At 40.7% G+C, this 21,590-nt stretch overlaps 2 protein-coding genes and 1 long non-coding RNA gene across 3 annotated transcripts in view; all 3 read left to right on the forward strand.

Moving 5' to 3' along the window:
- Nucleotides 1–21,590, forward strand: part of ptprc (protein tyrosine phosphatase receptor type C) — a 115,052-nt gene that overhangs the window by 77,627 nt on the left and 15,835 nt on the right. Inside the window, exon 24 of the mRNA XM_034180122.1 lies at nucleotides 814–904. Coding sequence (XP_034036013.1) covers nucleotides 814–904 — 91 coding nt within the window. The remainder of the gene's footprint in view (nucleotides 1–813; nucleotides 905–21,590) is intronic.
- Nucleotides 1,350–19,873, forward strand: LOC117518882. Its single transcript, XR_004563111.1, has 3 exons — nucleotides 1,350–1,428; nucleotides 12,161–12,169; nucleotides 19,864–19,873. It is a non-coding gene; the product is annotated as an uncharacterized LOC117518882 (long non-coding RNA).
- LOC117518879 (receptor-type tyrosine-protein phosphatase C-like) lies at nucleotides 9,945–19,333 on the forward strand. Its single transcript, XM_034180121.1, is given in 9 exon segments — nucleotides 9,945–10,075; nucleotides 14,170–14,259; nucleotides 14,390–14,466; nucleotides 15,191–15,227; nucleotides 15,319–15,375; nucleotides 15,378–15,415; nucleotides 15,622–15,746; nucleotides 15,857–16,014; nucleotides 19,229–19,333. Coding segments are annotated over 7 exon segments (426 nt in total). The 5' UTR covers nucleotides 9,945–10,075; nucleotides 14,170–14,198; the 3' UTR covers nucleotides 15,888–16,014; nucleotides 19,229–19,333.

Consider the following 21,590-nt stretch of genomic DNA (forward strand, 5'->3'; position numbering starts at 1 on the left):
ACCAGAAACATCAGTGCAGCAATGGATGAAAGATGCAAGGGTCTGTCAGGAGCCCAGAAACTCACTGACGTTTTATACACACACAATGATTTACAAGCAACAGATCACAGGTGAGGGTGGTTACCTTTAGTAGCCATTCAAACCCATTTGTGCAACTTGTGTGTATGTTATCAGGTCAAAATCACCAGAGGATGTAAAGTTTGATCAGGGTCATTGGTTAGTTTCTGTTGTCATTATGTTTTAAAAGAGTATGCACAGTTGTTTGACAATAAATGGCTTCACACAACCACTAACCATGAGTGCAAAAAAGTTTTTGTGTTATCATTCATATTCTTTGAAAAGTGGCCACAAAATCAAAAATTCTACCAGGGTATCTAAACTTTTGAGCACAACTGTATCCATCCCCTGAGTCATTGAAGAAAACTGTCTGTAAAAGTGATTATGTTATATACTAACGAAAGCTCATGTTTATGCATTCCATTATTTTGACTTTGTTGTTTAATTTATGTCATGCTGTAGAGATTTATTTTAACTAATACTTAAAGGGCCATACTTTTAGAAAATTTTATATGATGGGGCAACGTGCTGAAAACAGACAAACACATAAACAGCAATGAAAACATAACTGGGGCAGAGGAAATAATGTAAGAATCCAGTTTTTGTTTCTGATGTTGAGGATATTGGTGACTTTTCTGCATATTAGTTTTGGATTATCTCCCACCTCTCTTATTATTAAAATGAAGTTAATGTATAGAACACCGCCAATTCATTCCATACAGACCAACTTTTTAAAAAATCTCTTTTGCATTGCAGAGACTCCCCACCTATAAAAACTGGAGGACATTTAACACAGGAGTGACAGAAGAAAACAAAAAGAAAAATCGTTCACCATCTGTAATTCCATGTGAGTAAACGTATACATGATGCTGTATACATAAAAAAGTGATACTCATACACATTTTTTAAAGTCTTCGTTTTGTACTCACTTGATCTGATGCGGTGTAGATGATTACAACAGAGTGTTGGTGAAGCTCAGCGAGGAGCAGAGTGAGGAGAGTTACCATGACGAAGACGGCGAGGAATACTCTTCTGAATGAAGATGACGAGGAGTCCACTAAATATATCAATGCTCCCACCTCAGTGTACGTTATTCTATCAACGCTCACAGTTTCTTTAACAGCGCATTCCTGTAATTGCTGGTTGGATATGAATCCAAGTGACAAAAATCTTGACAGATCTTATTTGTATGCATGATGTACAACAATGAATGGATGTGTTTTGTTGCCCACACAGGGATACTGGGGCCCACGCAGCTTCTCACAGCACAAACTCCGCTGCTAGAAACCACTGCTGACTTCTTGATGATGATTTACCAGAAAAAAAACCTTGATAGTTGTCATGTTTCTGATGGCAGTGAAGACAAACAAGGTGTGCACACATACAGTTTATACAGGGAGGGTCTACAACCCCTGGCAAAAATTATGGAATCACCGGCCTCGGAGGATGTTCATTCAGTTGTTTTAATTTTGTAGAAAAAAAGCAGATCACAGACATGACACAAAACTAAAATCATTTCAAATGGCAACTTTCTGGCTTTAAGAAACACTATAAGAAATCAAGAAAAAAAGATTGTGGCAGTCAGTAACAGTTACTTTTTTAGACCAATCAGAGGAAAAAAATATGGACTCACTCAATTCTGAGGAATAAATTATGGAATCACCCTGTAAATTTTCATCCCCCAAATTAACACCTGCATCAAATCAGATCTGCTCATTGACATTGACCCTATGCCATGACATTGACCCTGTGTGTCTTTTTGCAAGGAATGTTTTTGCAATTTTTGCTCTATGGCAAGATGCATTATCATCTTGAAAAATGATTTCATCATCCCCAAACATCCTTTCAATTGTCCAAAATATCAACATAAACTTGTGCATTTATTGATGATGTAATGACAGCCATCTCCCCAGTGCCTTTACCTGACATGCAGCCCCATAATCATCAATGACTGTGGAAATTTACATGTTCTCTTCAGGCAGTCATCTTTATAAATCTTATTGGAAAGGCACCAAACAAAAGTTCCAGCATCATCACCTTGCCCAATGCAGATTCGACATTCATCACTGAATATGACTTTCATCCAGTCATCCACAGTCCACGATTGCTTTTCCTTAGCCCATTGTAACCTTGTTTTTTTCTGTTTAGGTGTTAATGATGCCTTTCGTTTAGCTTTTCTGTATGTAAATCCCATTTCCTTAGGCGGTTTCTTACAGTTCGGTCATAGACGTTGACCTCCAGTTTCCTCCCATTCGTTCCTCATTTGTTTTGTTGTACATTTTTCGATTTTTGAGACATGTTGCTTTAAGTTTTCTGTCTTGACACTTTGATGTCTTCTTTGATCTACCAGTATGTTTGCCTTTAACAACCTTCCCCTGTTGTTTGTATTTGGTCCAGAGTTTAGACACAGCTGACTGTGAACAACCAACATCTTTGCAACATTGCGTGATGATTTACTCTCTTTTAAGAGTTTGATAATCCTCTCCTTTGTTTCAATTGACATCTCTCGTGTTGGAGCCATGATTCATGTCAGTCCACTTGGTGCAACAGCTCTCCAAGGTGTGTTCACTCCTTTTTAGATGCAGACTAACGAGCAGATCTGATATGATGCAGGTGTTAGCTTTGGGGATGAAAATTTACAGGGTGATGCCATAATTTTTTCCTCAGAATGGAGTGATTCCATATTTTTTCTTCTGCTTGGTCTAAAAAGTAACCCGTTACTGACTGCACCAATCTTTTTTTCTTGATTTCTTATAGTGTTTCTTAAAGCCAGAAAGTTGCCATTTGAAATGACTTTAGTTTTGTGTCATGTCTGTGATCTGCTTTTTTTCTACAAAATTAAACAACTGAATGAACATCCTCCGAGGCCGGTGATTCCATCATTTTGCCAGGGGTTGTACTAGTCCTAGGGTCCACTGGTCCTAATCTCTATACATTATTTGATTATGTATATTATAACTCCAACTGATTTTAAAGTTCACAAATAAATAATACTTTCAAATAGCTAACAAACTAGATCCAGTTTTGTTCTATTTACAAAAATAAAACTTGGATTCTGTTGACATACACGATTAATCCCCTTTAATTGTTGTTTATAAATCTGTTGAACTGAAAAATTAACAAATAATGGTAATTCACCATAATTAAATGGGGGTTTTTTTCATTTAGATTTTTGTCACATTACTTAACCTACTTTAGTGTAACATATAGCCTACCCATAAATTAAAAACAATGTCAACATGCTCTCCTTAATACTAGGACTGGGACTAGTGGACCCTCTCCATGACTAGTGGGAAGTTCCCGTCTAGACTGTAACTGTCTGAATCTGTCTGTCTGTTATTAGTTAGTTCATTACTCTGTCCTATGGAAAACCAGAATCCATAGTTAGGTCATCATTTTTTCAGGAAGGCATGTAAAATTAACAAAAATGTGCAAAATTATGATCCTAAGTATGTTTGTTTTAAGCACATTATAAATCCCTTTTCTTGCTAGGCCATTAGCATAGTGTTATGTTATGCTAGTGATTTTTTTCATGCTAACATTAGCCTATTAGCATCATGTTATATGATGCTAGCGAATTGTCATGCTAGCGTAGCCCTTTACCATGTTGTTATGTGCAGCTATAGTGGACTTTTCAAGACAAGTGAATGATTAACTGTCATGATTCTCAGGAGAGCTGGGCACAGCAGGAGGCAAGGAGGCACAATGCAGACTCACAAGCAGGGTGGTAGGATATAAAGGCTTATCGAAATACTGGCAGAGAGGTTGGTACACAAAAAGGCAGTCAACAAGGCAAGGCACAGGCAGGTGTAAAGCAAGAACGTCATCAAAAATACAGGCTGAGGTCAGAGCACGGCAGTTCAAAGTTACAAGGGCAAGACAAAAGGCGAGGTAGAGAAAACAGGCACGGTCGGCAACAAGGAAGTATGGCTAGGAACAAAGAACTATGGTACTGAGCTGGAACAGAGATAGAACAAACAAGCAAGTGAAAAGAAAAGTAGCAGGGCTTAAATACACAGTGGTTTAATTAGGATGTGATTTGAAGCAGGTGTGTGGTGATGCGGGCAGGAGGATGGCGTAGACTAACAAAGATGAGAGGCACTTTGTGAGACAAGAGAGTGCTGTGACAGGTGGATGTACCCTGCTCAGTGTGCCGCTCTCATTGGAGCGACAATGTACAGAATGTGTCTCTTTGTCCCAGATAGATCTCTTTCAGTGCAGCTTCTTGTTCTGACTTTACCACAAAGTTAACACCCAAGTCTTTCATGCCAAATGTAAATGTCATCAACCATTCCAGTCGTATCTTTCTGAACTCTTCCGCATCAACTCCATCATGTCAATGTTTACAGTGTGCTTGAGCAATAACAGGTGAAGTTGCTCATAAACTTTAAGTTTCTTAAATATTTATTATGGCCACTCTTAAAACTTCAGTTCTCTTTATAATTTTATTACTGGTAAATTTTAGAATTAATTTAGATGAGATATACTCATTATCTCACAAGAATATATCACAATTATCTGGGAACTACTTTTTTGTGCAGGAATTCATCAAGCAGTCGCCACGGGCGCGTATTAACACAGAATAACCAGAAACTGTACAGTTGTTCGGCCATAACGAGAGAGTCCACTTTTAGCTTGTCATAAGCTAAGCTAGTGGCGCTCATCAGAGTGTGAGGTGGATGAGGAGATGACAAACAAAATGGGGTGTGGCCAACAGAGATGAGGATTTACTGGTGAAAAGGCAAGAGAGTGCAGTGATCAAAGGATGAGACTGTGAAACAAATGAGACTGCGTGTGAACGCATGAGAAACAAGATGAGAAGAGACAGACATGGGAGTGCAGTGACAGCATGGACATGACTAAAACCCATAATCAAACATACTACACTAGCAAGACAGAGAAGAACAACTCGAACCAAAGTCTGCATGGAATAACAAGAACAGATTAATCCTTGACAATAAATAGAAAAGAAAGCAACAAGAAAATCAAAAGCTGAAACTAGAATGGAACTGACATGTGGTGAGCTGTAAAACACAAAATATAACTAACGACTCAAATGAACACGTGACAAATAAAACCTGTGACAAAAAGCAACCATGATCAAAAATGAAAGACCCTGGATCAAAGATTAAACTAAACAGAATGGAACTCAACATGTGGCTGAAGTGTGATGAACAAAAGCAACAAGCTGTGGCAAAAGCAATGATGAACAAAAATCAAAGACAGTGGATCAAAGACTAAACTGCGACCATGAGGCAGTCAGAGTCCGTGGACATTTTTAAGTCAAGACTGAAAACCTATTTTTATTCTCTTTCTTATGAATATTTTTTTTTTGTATCTGTTTTATTCTTTTACTTCTGTTTTTAATTATGTATTTGAAATTTTTTATTCATTTTTAATTATTTATTTAAATTTATGTTGAATTATTTTGTGTAAGGTGCCTCGAGGCGGCTTTTGCTGTGATTTGGTGCATTATAAGCTAATTAAATTAAATTAAATTAATCTAAACCAGAATGGAACTCAAGATGTGGCTGATGTGTGAGGAGCAGAAAACAAGCAGCTGTGACAAAAGCAAAAATAAACAGGTTGATCAAAAAAGCAGACAAAAGAACTCAATAAAGACAGAAAACATAACTGTTGAGTACTGAGCAGGAGCAAGTCATGACATTAACTCTATAGTGAATCACTGCTCTCCTCACTCAGGTCCTCAGCGATGGAAGCACATTGCATTCACTGAATAAAAACTAAAATAATTAAAACCCTTATCTCGTAATTAGAGAAATGATCTCGTAATTATGAGTTCCAGATCTCATTATTATGAGTTTCCAGATCTCATTATTATGAGCTCAGGGAAGGTGCCATAGAACCACATACTCCACGTTCACTCCATTCCAATCCCTCAGTAAAGACAATTCCCAATTCATAATCAAAATCGGCCGTTTTGTAAATGATGACGGTGCAATGTGATTAGACACAAAGTGTGGATTTTTCTCTAAGGTGTTCCTGGATGAATTAAATTCATCCAGAGAGAGACATGGGGCCCCCAAACTGGCATGCACCCCGGTTGGGGGTGAGTCCTCTGCATGGGGGGGCTAGAGCCAATCCCAGCAATCATAGGGTGTGACACAGGGTACCCCCTGGACAGGATGCTAGTCTATCACAGGGCTTTTTTTAACCATATTGTTTAAAATAAATAAATAAATACATTTTGGAAAGTGGAGTGGAAGTGGAAGACAGGCTGAGAAAAGACGTGAATATCTTCAAGCAGCAATGTGATTTCATGCCAAGAAAGAGCACTACGCATGCAGTGTTTGTGCTGAGATTGCTGACTAGAGAAGGCTTAAAGCAGTTGAACTATGTGATTGTGGACATAGAGAAAGCTTATGACAGAGTGCCAAGAAAGGAGTTGTGGTATTCTACAAGAATGTCTGGAGTGCCAGAGAAGTATGTGAAGGTGGTGCAGGATATTCATAAGGACAGTGTAATAGTGGTGAAATGCGCAGTAGGGATAGGAGACTGCAATCTCGTTTGAACCCTCCATGATATCGCGGGATTTGGCCACTTAATGGGGGCCTCCATTTAATATATACAGAGCATACCTTCACATAGATAAATGGTGTACTGTTTTGTTTTCCGCTGCAATCACTGAAGCAATCGCGAAAAGTATTTTTTTGTTTTCGGTTCCCAGTGGAGAAGAAAAGATGAAGCTAGTGGGATATGTTGTGTCGGTAAGTGTTAGCCTACACAGCTAACCGGACTAGCTGTGTTCTCTCACCTGCAAAACTGCTTTTAAACTTTTGAGCTCCGGATCGTAAATAAACCACAACACTTGTCCACTTTCCACCGCATCGTCACTTTTTCTTTGCATTTTCACTTGGTTTGTGTGTAATTTGCCCAGAAACCCATTGAAAATCCCGTGGTTGGTCCCCCAGAAGTAGAGAAATTACGTCATATGCGTCATATTTTACCCCTTTAGCGCCCGCCCCCAAACTAGACTACGGGCTCTGGTCTCAAGCTAGATGTGGGATTGCATCAAGGATCAACTCTGAGCCCTTTCTTTATATGTATTGGTGATGAACAGATTAATGGACAAGATCAGATGGGAGTCTCCATGGACTATGATGTTTGCAGATGACAATGTAATCTGTATTGAGAGGAGAGAGTAGGCTGGGACAAGCCTGGCGAGGTAGAGGTATGCTCTGGAGATGAAAGTCAGTCAGAGCAAGAAAAAGTACGTTTGTGAATGAGTGAATGTTGTGGCAATAGATGAGTTTAAATATTTGGAGTCAGCTGTTCAAAGAGTGTGGTAGAGAGGTGAGGAAAGTGCAGGAAAGGTAGAGAAGAGGGGCAGGAGTGATTATGATAGAAGAGTATCTGCAAGAGTGAAAATCAAAGGTTACAAGCTACTATGTTGTGTATGGCTTATCGGCCATGGCTCTAATAAAAAGATAGGAGGTGAAGCTGGAATTGGCAGAGCTGATAAAATTGGTAGGATGGTTTGGAAATAAGTCAAAAAGGTGAGACTGAGATGGTTTGGGGACGACAGTTATAAAAGATGAAGGATGCTAAGGATGGAGCCACCAGGCAGGAGGCAAACAGGCAGACCATGCAGATGGTGGTGGAGAGGAGGGATGGAGAGGATGCTCTACTAGGGCAACGCCTAAAGAGAGCAAGAGTGAGTCCCTTCAGCTGCTCCCTTGTTCTCACTCAGGGTCGCCACAGCTAATCCCAGGTGGATCTGCATGTTAAATTGGCACATGTTTTACACCGGACGCCCTTCCTGATGCAACTCCACATTATATGGAGAAAGGTGTGGGGGTTGAAACCAAGTGTACTAACCACTTGGTCACCACCCTGTCCTAAAGGGAGCATGAAAAAAAAAGAATATTTCTAAGGTATGAGATAGGGGACAAATTAAAGGAAAAATGTAATTAAATAAATTGGAGACTCCTTAAGAAAGATTTAAAGAGAAAACTATGTTTAAAGTCCAAATGAAGTGATTTTAGACGGGAAAAATATCAATTACTGCTCAAAGAGGACAATTCTGGGTATGTGGGGGGGGGGGGGGGGTAATCAATCAATCAATCAATCAATTTTTTATATAGCGCCAAATCACAACAAACAGTTGCCCCAAGGCGCTTTAGAACGAATGGGAGGAAACGAGTCAACGTCTGTGACCAAACTGTAAGAACCGCCTAAAGGAAATGGGATTTACATACAGAAAAGCTAAATGAAAGCCATCATTAACACCTAAACAGAAAAAAAAACAAGGTGGGCTAAGGAAAAGCAATCGTGGCCTGTGGATGACTGGATGAAAGTCATATTCAGTGATGAATCTCGAATCTGCATTGGGCAAGGTGATGATGCTGGAACTTTTGTTTGGTGCCGTTCCAATGAGATTTATAAAGATGACTGCCTGAAGAGAACATGTAAATTTCCACAGTCATTGATGATATGGGGCTGCTTGTCAGGTAAAGGCACTGGGGAGATGGCTGTCATTACATCATCAATAAATGCACAAGTCTATGTTGATATTTTGGACACTTTTCTGATGTTTGGGGATGATGAAATCATTTTTCCAAGATAATAATGCATCTTGCCATAGAGCAAAAACTGTGAAAACATTCCTTGCAAAAAGACACATAGGGTCAATTTCATGACATAGGGTCAATGTCAACGAGCAGATGTGATTTGATGCAGGTGTTAGTTTTGGGGATGAAAATTTACAGGGTGATTCCATAATTTATTCCTCAGAATTGAGTGAGTCCATATTTTTTTCCTCTGATTGGTCTAAAAAGTAACTGTTACTGACTGCCACAATCTTTTTTTCTTGATTTCTTATAGTGTTTCTTAAAGCCAGAAAGTTGCCATTTGAAATGACTTTAGTTTTGTGTCATGTCTGTGATCTGCTTTTTTTCTACAAAATTAAACAACAGAATGAACATCGTCCGAGGCTGGTGATTCCATAATTTGTGCCAGGGGTTGTAGATGTGGGGGTCTGGCTTCATTCATCACATCGATGTTGCATTGGTTTTGTCCATCCACCTCTTTACTCATTTATGGGTTGGCCAGGGTTTATGCAGTCACATTCTGCAAAGATGGCACCATTTGGAAACACCCCATTTGAGGTTCAAACCTATTTTTCCATCAAATCTATGGGTATTGTTACAGAGGCACTGACACATTGTACACGGTCAATAATATACACTCGGGGATATTATGTAGATTCAGATTCTGTCTCATGAGTACTGGACGCTATCACTTCCACACTGTCTAGCATCTAGCATGTGCCAGATACTATCTTGTTTGCACTTATGCTTTAACTTTCATTTCAGCTTGTTGAAAATGTCATAGGTAACACAGTAGCTTTGTGGTTAGCACTGTTACCACACAGCGAGAAGGTCATGGGATCAATTCCCACCTGTGCCTCTCTGTGTGGAGTTTGCATGTTCTCCTCGTGTTTGTGTTGGTTCTCTCTGGGTGCTCCAGCTTCCTCCCACATCCAAAGACATGCAGGTTAGGTGGATTGGAACCTTTAAATTGTCAGTGTGGTGTGAATGTGTTTGTCTATATGTGGCCCTGCGACAGACTGGCGTCCTGTCCAAGGTGCACCCTGCCTCACACCCTGTGACTGGTGGTATAGGCTCCAGCCCCCTGAGACCTGATCTTTGATAAGTCATTGAAGATGAGTGTGTGTGTTTGTGAAAATGTCATAGTTATTCCAAAGTTGATTGCGCTTTTTATGTTGCAGTATTGTTTTGTAAACTGCCAAACTCACAAAAGTACAGCTGAACTGACTTTAGCCCCACCTACCTGTGTTTCATTTAAGATAAACACGTAAGGCTTGTATGACACTAAAAATTCTATTCAAAGTGGTTTCTGATTGGCTGAGCGGTTTTGTTTCGTAGATGACGAGGAGAACTTGATGAATGTGCAGCCAATACCTGCAGAGTTATTGCTGGAAACCTACAAGAGGAAGCTTGCTGATGATGGGCGTCTTTTTCTGGCAGAGTTTCAGGTAATTTAATGCCTTTCAGTGTTCATTTGTTTTTTGAAAGATGGGGTAATTTTTTTGGTAGCTTTTTAAAATTGGTGGATGGTTTCCCATAAGGAGACATAGCATAAAAAACAAGGCAATAACACATAAAGCTCAAGGATTGGATTTGTACCCTGAAGGTCAAGTGTACGGTGCGTCCAGAAAGTATTCACAGCGCTTCACTTTTTTCCACATTTTTTTTAATGTTACAGCCTTTTCCAAAATGGATGAAATTAATTTTTTCCCCTCAAAATTCTACACACAAAACCCCATAATGACAATATGAAAAGAACCTTTTTCTTTTGATTTTTGAAAATTAAAAAAATAAATAAAAACTAAGAAATCTCATGTGCATAAGTAATCACAGTTTATTGTTTTTGTTTATTTATTAGGATCCCCATTAGCTGCAGCAAAGCAAAACAACAACCACAATATACAATATCAAAAATCAAAAATGCATTCAAAAATATATAAAAAAAAATAATAAAGGAAAAAATAAAACAAAACCAATCAACTTCCATCAAATTAATCATCACATCTGGTCAATATATATAGATAATATATATATATATATATATATATATATATATATATATATATATATATATAATATTATATATATAATACATATACATATATATATATATATATATATATATATTATATATATATAATATATACGAAAACTTGTCTGTAAATGATAAAAATAATAAATAAATAGATTGCTAGCTATTTCAGTAAATATTGCTTTAGAAGTTCCTTAAAAGAACATTCATTTGAAATAAGTTTAATGCATTCCGGTAATTAATTCCATTTCTTCATACCCCTAAATATGACAGTCTTTGCAATGAAGATCAAAATTGAGCTCAGGTGCATCCAGTTTCCACTGATCATCCTTGAGATGTTTCTACAGCTGGTGTAAATTGAGTTGATTGGACATGATTTGGATTGAGGGAAAGATGAATGCAGCAATGTACAGAGACATCCTAGATGAAAATCTGCTCCAGAGCGCTCTTGACCTCAGACTGGAGTGATGGTTCAACTTTCACCAGGACAGTGACCCTAAGAACACAGCCAAGATATCAAAGGAGTGGCTTCAGGAGGGGCTGGACGCTGTCCTGAAGCCACTCCTTTAAGATCTATTCCACTACTGGAGAGGAGAATTCGACCGATGGTCGAACCTCGGATTCAGGAGGAGCAGTGTGGTTTTCGTCCTACATGCTCCATCGGTGCTCGAGGGTTCATGGGAGTTCATCCAACCAGTCCACATGTGTTTTGTGGATCTGGAGAAGGCATTCGATCGTGTCCTTCGGGGCACCCTGTGGGGGGTGCTCCGGGAGTACGGGGTCCAGGGTCCTTTGCTAAGGGCTATCCGGTCCCTGTACGTCCGCAGCAGGAGCTTGGTTCGCATTGCCGGTAGTAAGTCAAACCTGTTTCCAGTGCACGTTGGCCTCCGCCAGGGCTGCCCTTTGTCACCGGTTCTGTTCATTATTTTATGGACAGAATTTCTAGGCGCAGCCAGGGTAGAGGAGGTCTGGTTTGGGAACCACAGAATCTCGTCTCTGCTGTTTGCGGACGATGTGGTTCTGTTGGCTTCGTCAAATCAGGACCTTCAGCGTGCACTGAGGCGGTTTGCAGGCGAGTGTGAAGTGTCTGGGATGAAAATCAGCACCTCCAAATCAGAGGCCATGGTTCTCGACCGGAAAAAGGTGCTTTGCCCTCTTCAGGTTGGTGGAGTGTCCTTGCCTCAAGTGGAGGAGTTTAAGTATCTCGGGTCTTGTTCACGATGAGGGACGGATGGAGCGTGAGATCGATAGATGGATCGGTGCAGCATCTGCAGTGATGCGGTCGCTGTATCAGACCGTCGTGGTGAAGAGAGAGCTGAGTTGGGGGGCAAAGCTCTCGATTTACCGATCGATCTATGTTCCGATCCTCACCTATGGTCATGAGATTTGGCTCATGACCGAAAGAACGAGATTGCGAGTACAAGCGGCCGAGATGAGTTTCCTCCGCAGGGTGGCTGGGCGCTCCCTTAGAGATAGGGTGAGGAGCTCGGTCACTTGGGAGGAGCTCGGAGTCGAGCTGCTGCTCCTCCACGTCGAAAGGAGTCAGTTGAGGTGGCTCGGGCATCTTTTCCAGATGCCCCCTGGACGCCTCGCTGGAGAGGTGTTCCGGGCACATTCCATTGGGAGGAGGCCCCGGGGAAGACCCAGGACATGCTGGAGGGACTACATCTCTCGGCTGGCTTGGGAACGCCTTGGGGTTCCCCCGGAGGAGCTGGGGGAGGTGTGTGTGGATCCGGAGGTCTGGGCGGCTTTGCTTGAGCTGCTGCCCCCGCAACCCGACTCCGGATAAAGCGGAAGAAAATGGATGTATGGATGTATGTATGTATGTATGTATGTATGGATGGATGGATGGATGGATGGATGGATGGATGGATGGATGGATTCAGGACAACTCTGTGAATGTCCTTGAATGGTTCAGCCAGAGTCCAGACCTGAATCTGACTAAACATCTCTGGAGAGATCTGAAAATGGCTGTGCACTGACACTCCTCATCCAAGCTGATGGAGCTTTCTTAGTTTTTTATTTTTAATAAATTGACAAAGAATTAAAAAAAAAATTATGTTGTCATTATGAGGTGTGTGTTGTGTGTAGAATTTTGAGGGGAAAAAAATGAATTTATTCCATTTTGGAATAAGGCTGTATCATAAAATGTGGAAACGGTGAAGCACTGTTCGAAGGAAAAAACAACCTCATACTTTACTGAAAACTTGACAAATGTAGGTGTCTGTCACATCATTACCTGCTGGAAAATGTATGTACTGATGCACTGTATTTACTATAATTAATATTATATTATTTATGGTAAAAGAAGGGGTGGGATATAAGCTTTTGTTTCTGCCTACACCCTTTCTGCCACATGTATTAACTGTATTTTTTTTTTTTGTGACAATGAGTTTTGTTTGGCAGCACGGTCGCTTAGTGGTTAGCACTGTTGCCTCACAGCAAGAAGGTCATGGGTTCATTCTCACCCTTGGCCTTTCTGTGTGGAGTTTGTGTGTTCTCCCCGTGTTTGTGTGGGTTTCCTCCAGGTGCGCCAGCTTCCTCCCACATCCAAACGCAGGTTAGGTGGATTGGAAAAACTTTAAAATTGTCTGTATGTGTGCGTGTGGGTGGCGAATGTGTTTGTTTATACGAGGTCTGTCAATAAAGTATAGGTCCTTTTTATTTTTTTCAAAAACTATATGGATTTCATTCATATGTTTTTACGTCAGACATGCTTGAACCCTCGTGAGCATGCGTGAGTTTTCCACGCCTGTCGGTGACGTCATTCGCCTGTGAGCACTCCTTGTGGGAGGAGTCGTCCAGCCCCTCGTCGGAATTCCTTTGTCTGAGAAGTTGCTGAGAGACTGGCGCTTGTTTGATCAAAATTTTTTCTAAACCTGTGAGACACATCGAAGTGGACACGGTTCGAAAAATTAAGCTGGTTTTCAGTGAAAATTTTAACGGCTGATGAGAGATCTTGAGGTGATACTGTCGCTTTAAGGACTTCCCACGGTGGGAGACGTCGTGCAGCGCTCTCAGGCGCCGTCGTCAGCCTGTTTCAAGCTGAAAACCTCCACATTTCAGGCTCTATTGATCCAGGACGTCATGAGAGAACAGAGAAGTTTCAGAAGAAGTCGGTTTCAGCATTTTATCCGGATATTCCACTGTTAAAGGAGATTTTTTAAATGAAAGACGTGCGGGCGGATTGCAGCGTCGGCTCGCAGCCGCCGTGACGCTCCGCCACAGGAAAAGGACCTATACTTTATTGACAGACCTCGTATGTGGCCCTGCAACAGATTGGTGTCCTGTCCAGGGTGTACCCCACCTCACACCCTATGACTGCTGGGATAAGCTCCAGCCCCCTGTGACCCTTAATATGAGTAAGCAGTTGAAGATGCGTGTGTGAGTGAGTGAGTTTTGTATGCTGAATTTGTGTGCCGACTAAATTCATTCATTCATTCATATTACAAAGGTGTGAATGTTACTTTGCTCTCGATCTGTGGTCCGTTTTCCTTCTTCTCTTTCTAGAGCATCCCCAGAATTTCTCCAGGTTCCCAATGAAAGATGCTAAAAAGCCCTGCAACACTTCCAAGAACCGCTATGTGGATATTCTGCCATGTGAGTGATTTCTGCTTATGCCATCAGTTTGTTTGTAATGAACAATGAGCATGTTCCTGCATACCATTGCAGTTTGGAGCACTCACACACCCATGCACACACTGAGGTGTCTGATGTTTTCTTATTTCAGATGATGAGAACCGAGTCCACCTGACCACAGGAAATGGTGAACCAGGATGTGACTACATCAACGCCAGCTTCATTGATGTATGGAAAAACACATGTATTACACTAGTACTACATCAGCTACTATTAGTACTGCATTTACTAATGCTGTGACATCTTTTTATTAGTGTCGCTGCTAATGCAAATATGCTGTACAAAAGGTCCAATGCAACACAATGCTGCTATCCTGCTACACATTCATTTTGCCCTCCCAAGCACCCATCTGTATGGTCTGACAGTATTCAGGTCACTCCCCTGTCTCTTTCTGCACAAGTTTACATAAATATTGTGGGGAGTGATGAGGTCAGAGCTTTAACAGCAAACATTTTCTACCTCTGCCTGTATTCCCATGAATAAAATACATTTTATGCAAGAGTTGGCAGAGTAAGTTCTGGCATAAAGAGTCAGAAGACAAGAAACAGTAAAAGATTTTGCTCTACAGTGATATAGTACAGAATGTTAGAACAGTCTTTGGTGGTGTGGAGGAGGTAGCGTTCAAGCCAGCGACTGCAAGCAGCAGAAAGGTGAGTTGATATTTTTAAATAGCATGGCACATTTCCTATTGGCCATGAGTTGATGACCAAAATACATACCAGCTGCTTCCTATTAGAAGTACAGCTGATTAGGTAAAGCTGAATGAAAGCTTTGAAATCTGAGTCTTCCTGGCAGAACGTACACAATGCTACATTTCAGAAATCACATCTGTAGGTAAATGTTGTCAATGTCTTGTAACACAAACTATACTTTCACTGTTTTTGTCCTTCAGGGGTTCAAGGAATGTAAAAAGTATATCGCAGCTCAAGGTGAACACTGATTCCCCCCACCCCCCTTTTTAACACACCTATGCACTGCACCTGTATGAGGTTTATGGTAAAAATTAAAATGCATGTACAGGACCAAAGGATGAGACTGTTAGTGCATTCTGGAGGATGGTTTGGGAGCAGCAGTCTTCAATATTGTCATGGTAACACGCTGCGAAGAGGGAAACAAGGTAAGAACAGCAGTTTGTTTTGTTGATTTTAGTGACGATGCACTATTGCAGTCAATTAAAAAATAAATAACTAAATACCTAAATAAAAACAAAAGCAAGAGCAGAATCTAGGCCCCACGTGTCAACTTTAACCTACATTTTTCCCTTGACTGCTAATAAGCTGGTCGGAAAGTTTTGACTCTTTTCTCTCACTTGTTGTCTCAAAGGTGAAGTGTGCACAGTACTGGCCAGCCATGCTAGGAGAGGCTGAGATTTTTGAAGAGTTCATTGTGAAGCTGAATGCAGAGAGCTGCTGTCCTGATTACACCATCCGCCACCTCAACCTGATTATGTGAGAAAAAATTTGGGTTATTACAACTTCCAAAGACCTTCACTGCAGGAGCTGCACACAAATATCTATTTAACTGTGCAGTGAAGATGAATAAATGTGTTTCTCCTCAGAAGAGAGAGAAGAACTCTGAGCGAGAGGTGACCCACATCCAGTTCATGAGTTGGCCAGATCACGGCGTTCCAGATGAGCCCCATCTGCTGCTGAAACTGAGGCGGCGTGTCAATACCTTCAAGAACGTGTTCAGTGGCCCCATCATCATCCACTGCAGGTACAGTCAAAGAAAAGTATCAAATACCAACATCAGCACAGTTAAAATGGCACACAGTTACAGTAAATGATACGATCATTTCATTCAGTACTGAAAGTGGCAAAAAAAAAAAATGTTAATATTTGTCACAGCAGGGCTCAATACAGAGTTCACTACTGTTTTCCAATAATTGCATTCTAAATATAAATAAATATATTTGGTACATAGGAGGCACTTGAGCAGGGCTTTATGAGGTTGAAACCTGATTTGAGATGCAACATCTTTCATTATCAGCCACAATTTGTCACCTTCTCTGACTGACCGGAGCTACACAATAATGCCCCCACCCTCAATTTCCATAAGCCACTGTGAGACATTATTTGTACAAGTGAGCAAATCCATACCACAGGAATTATATTTATTTCCTCATCCCATTTATTTGGTTATGTTTGAAAATAAATCATTTCCTCCTAAAATAATTCCATCCAAGAACCAAAATCTGACCAAAATGTGAAATGGACAATAACAGTCAAACAATGATAAAGAAGCGATTGAGAATAGCTCCACCTACAGGAGAGCAACCCCATACTGATTTGCCATTTGTTGTTAGCTGTGTAGGATAGTATATTTTTAGAGTTTTCACAGTTTAGGTCCTACTTAGCAGACAGCACTATGAGTGTTGGTCTTGGGGTTTGTGAATCCTCCTCCACTCCACTCTTAAATGGAGTCCCACAGGGTTCAATTTTAGTAATGAAATGGTAAATGGACTGGATTTATATAGCGCTTTTCCATCTGCATCAGACGCTCAAAGTGCTTTACAATTATGCCTCATATTCACCCCGATGTCAGGGTGCTGCCATACAAGGCGCTCACTACACACCGGGAGCAATAGCGGGCCTTAGTCATTTTCCAGTCTCAAGCCCAACACCTTAACCACTAGACCATCATCTCCCTTGCGTTTCTCCCAGTAAATTCTTCCCCTAGGGTCTATCCTCAGAAAACATGGTGTCGCTTTTCACTGTTCTGCTGAGACACCCAGATATATGTCCCCCTGATGCCTTTTCTCTCAAACCCTTGCTGTCATGTCTTGAGAATATTAAGGCCTGAATGGCTCTAAGGGCCCTGTCCCACTGGTGTTTAGGAGGATTTGCGTATGGATTGCTCACAAAATTGACTCATATTTTCTTAACATCCGCAATATCCGTGAAACACGCTTGTATGAGTTGGCCGACACCCACACACGTCCACAGTTATCCGCAGAGGCACGTTTTTCCGTTAACAGGATTTTTGAGCTGCACAAAATTTTGGCTGCGGATGACATCCGCCTTACATACTCCATACATACTCAGTACATACTCAAACATACTCAATCTATGCGCTGTATATTCGCTGTCATCTGCTGATATCCGCAACTGACAGGGATTTGTGGGTTGGCAGCAGACTGGGACAGTGTGTAAAACGGATATTTTGCGTGCCCATCATGTCCACATCACAAACTAAAGTAAGTTGTAGTGACTGCATACAGATTGGCCACGAATAAAGCGTTTTTATTACGTCTGCTTTGCATCTGATTTGCGGCGGATGCAAATCAGATGTGTTGTGTTCACAGCTGATGCCGTTCTTTGTTCTATCGGCTGCCATGCGCTTTGCGCTAGATGCTGCCTATATAAAATAATTATTTCGTGGCACATTATCATTTATTCTGCAAATTGGCTGTTGAAAACGGCTGTAATCACCTCATGCATCACAGAGGATGGCCCAGCTGCAGAAAGCATTTTGAGTCGTCTAAAAAAGTAATTATTTGACTTGTTTACATTGTCAAGGCTTGATAAAACAGTTGCGTGTTTGTTCCTTCTTGTCTGCAGCTGTTCAGTATTTATTCCTGTTTATAACAGATTTAACTTCTTGTTATAATCGTGCAGATGAGCTGTGCTCTGGTGCGATCTGCTGACGTCATCATTCGCCCTGTTCACTGCTTGTTTACTCCAATCAACTTGTCCAAGTCCAGCAAATGCTCCAGAGGCTGTGGTGCTGGTGTGAATAGTGATGCCGAAAGGAGCGAGTACGCTTCTTTTATGACCACAATGCAGATGCCATGCATGCACAACACGTGCGCGATGCATCATAATACACCTGTAATACTGCCATGATAATCGCAGTGCATCTGATCAGTTTCCTCACTACATGCGTTATACAACCGTGATTGTTCATCATATATTCGCTATATATTATTAATATATCCGTAATTCATACTAGGACATTTGTCATTTTTGGCCTTTTTTTGTTGCGGACGACAACAAACGCCGGTACTTTGTGTACTCAATTCATGCACAATTAATCCTCTCCCCAGTGGGACAGGGTCCTAAACCTCCTAAATTTTAATGATAGTTGTTCTTGTTTGTTCCTTGCTGTTTTTATTGTTGTTGGGATGCCTTGTTTTTTGTGACCCCAGGTACAGCACTTTGTTTCAGTTGGCTGTTTGAAAGTGCTCTATGAATAAAGTTTAGTTCAGATTGTCCAAATTTACATTTGTGTCCTCATGGAAGAGTAATTTTTGTTATAACCAATTATTGCTTTTGTTAATTCTGTCTTTTGTGTGTAATATGTGCATAAAAGAACTTCAGGTATGTCACAGACACTTCAAATGTACTTCAAAACAAATGCATATTTACACATTTATTTCAAATTCTGTCACTCCCCCATTTAATAATCATGAGCCTGTCACACCACACAAAGAAAAAAACGTGGATCCGCCACTGGTTTATGTATTATTTATTTGACTTTTGCCCTACCTGAGACAGCCAATTATACAACTTTATTTTGTCACTCCACACTAAGTTGTGTTTTTATTTTATTTATTGATTAATTATGATGTAGCCACTGACATATACATTTTGGTCCAAATATATTTGGACATTTGTAGCTGTCTATCGCAACACATTCATGCTCAAAACAAAGAATGAAGAGGATCAAAGACTGTCATCTTAAATTTGACAGTAGTTAAATCCTAATTAAGTGGATTTGTAGAAATGTCGGCATTTTCTGTGCATGGTTTTTAACAGACCAGTAAGTAACTGGACAACTGGCAGCTGAATTATTTATAACAGTAAGAAAAAAAAGAAGAAGCCAAGACTCCCAAATCTACTTTCCTTCTTTTCTTAGTTATAAATAAACTTGCCTCTTACAGAACTACACAGACAAAAAATATTGAAATAACCCCATCTGTGATGTGTAGTGCTGGAGTGGGCAGGACGGCACCTACATTGGAATCGACGCCATGATGGAGGGTCTGGAGGCTGAGGGCCGAGTGGACATCTACGGTTATGTGGTCAGACTGCGCAAACAGAGATGCCTCATGGTTCAAGTGGAGGTAAAACATTATTTTACATCATGCTTCAGGCACACGTGCATGTGCTATGCATTTTATTAACTATTTAAAAATAAATATGGTTCATTTTAAGAAATCTGTGTTTGCACAAATGGCTGTGATGAGGTTGGTGTGCATTAAATAAACCTGCACTAATCACATTGTTGTTTTGCAACAATTTGAGATCAGTATTTTTGATAAGGTGCTGCAGGTCAAAAGCAGTTGTCCCATGGAGTTCTTTGTCCAAACTGTACACAATCTGTCTGTTTTTACACGGGTCTGTTTGTTGTCTTTTAGGCCCAGTACATCCTGATCCACCAGGCATTGCTGGAACACAACCAGTTTGGAGAGACTGAGATCGCCCTCTGTGATCTGCACAGTACACTGAGCACACTCAAACAGGAGAACTCAGACAGCGAACCTATGTTACTGCAGGACGAGTTTGAGGTGAAGACACAGTCGCATTTGTCTCATTTTAATGATGGCGGCAGCTCAACTTTCAGCAGCTTCTACAAAGTGTAAGAGTTGACTTAAAAACCTGACGGAGCTCCATCAGTCTGTGTTAGATCTGTCTGATTATGTAGGAGAAAGTTAAACTCAGACTTAGAGGCACTCAGAGAGCACATACCTTTGCCCAGACCTGACCTTGCTCTGACTATCAGGTGTGATTCTTGAGATTATGCCACAACTGCAGTATATGCTGTACCCATCTCTGGTTTGCATGGTTTTGCCGACTCCAGGCCGAATTTTGGTACAGTCGCATACTGTTTATATTTTCTTAATACTTTGTGGAAATGAAGTTCAAGACTTATCATGCAGTTTCCACCAGATAGTACCTGAACTCAACAAGCGACTAGAGTTGAGTCTGTACTGAACTCCAGTTGGTTTTGGTATCAAGTACCTCTTACACATAACTCATCAAGCCAGTGCAGGGTGAAACAGCCGTGACATCATCTTCAATGCAACACAATAATCAGTGTGTTCAGGTTTTGTGTTATGGTACAGCATGGACAGGTCTACTTGCATCACAATATTTTAAAGATGGCAGGTTTCTTCAGGACGTCTTTTGTCTCCTGTCTCGCACAGTGATGACGCAGTAATTGTGACGAATCTCTCTGACCAGTCAGCAGTTTGCATTGTTTTCACATCACCTTTTGCTTTCCTCTCAGCTCACGTGGAACCATATTGGAGGTGACGCCAATAACAGGACCAGGTACTAGGTACCAGGATTGGACAATGGAAAACCGAAAATAGGGAGATACAGATGAATCAAGTTGAGAAGATAACATGCAGCGAAAAGGCGTCATATATTCAGTGAACTGGAATGTGCATGTACAGTTGTCATCAAAAGTTTACATACCCTGGCAGAATTGTTTTGTGTTGTTTTTTTTTTTTTTTTTTTTGCCATTTTTCCGACAATATGAATGCTAACACAAAACCTTTTTTTCACTCATGGTTAGTGGTTGTGTGAAGCCATTTATTGTCAAACAACTGTGTTTACGCTTTTTAAATCATAACAACAACAGAAACTACCCAAATGACCCTGATCAAAAGTTTACATACCCCAATTCTTAATACCGTATATTTCATTTAAGCAGGGAGACCTGGGCAGTTATAAAGTTTCTAATTCACCTAACCTGCATGTCTTTAAATGTGGGAGGAAACCAGAGCACCTGGAACAAACCTAAGCAAACACAGTGAGAACATGCAAACTCCACACAGAAAGGCCACAGGTGCAGTGGCGCCCCCATGTGGTGGCTGGGGGTGGCTACAGCCACCACGAGATTACTCTGATCCACCCCTCAGCCACCACATGAGGGCGCATTGGATTTGTGTGAATTTAGGGAATGTATTTTAAATCACAACAGTTAATAATGTGAAAATGGTGTTAAAACAAGAGCAACAGCAACATCATCAACAACAACAACAACAACAACAACAACAATAATAATATATAATAAGAATAAGAAACAGAGCACAATGGGGTCCTCCGCACCTTGTTTAAATATATGAATATACTGTAAATTCAGTATATCAAATAGTTTTTTTTTTTTGTTGTTTTTTGTTTTTTGGTCGGGTATGCCACCCTAAGATTTTGCCTACCCCCACTAGCCACCCTTAGAATTTTTTTGCTGGCGCCACTGCACAGGTGGGAATCGAACCCATGACCTTCTTGCTGTGAGGCATCAGTGCTAACTACTAAGCCACCGTGCTGCAAATTACATATTGC

Source organism: Thalassophryne amazonica, chromosome 10 (genome assembly GCF_902500255.1).
Source record: "Thalassophryne amazonica chromosome 10, fThaAma1.1, whole genome shotgun sequence".
Lineage (NCBI taxonomy): Eukaryota > Metazoa > Chordata > Actinopteri > Batrachoidiformes > Batrachoididae > Thalassophryne > Thalassophryne amazonica.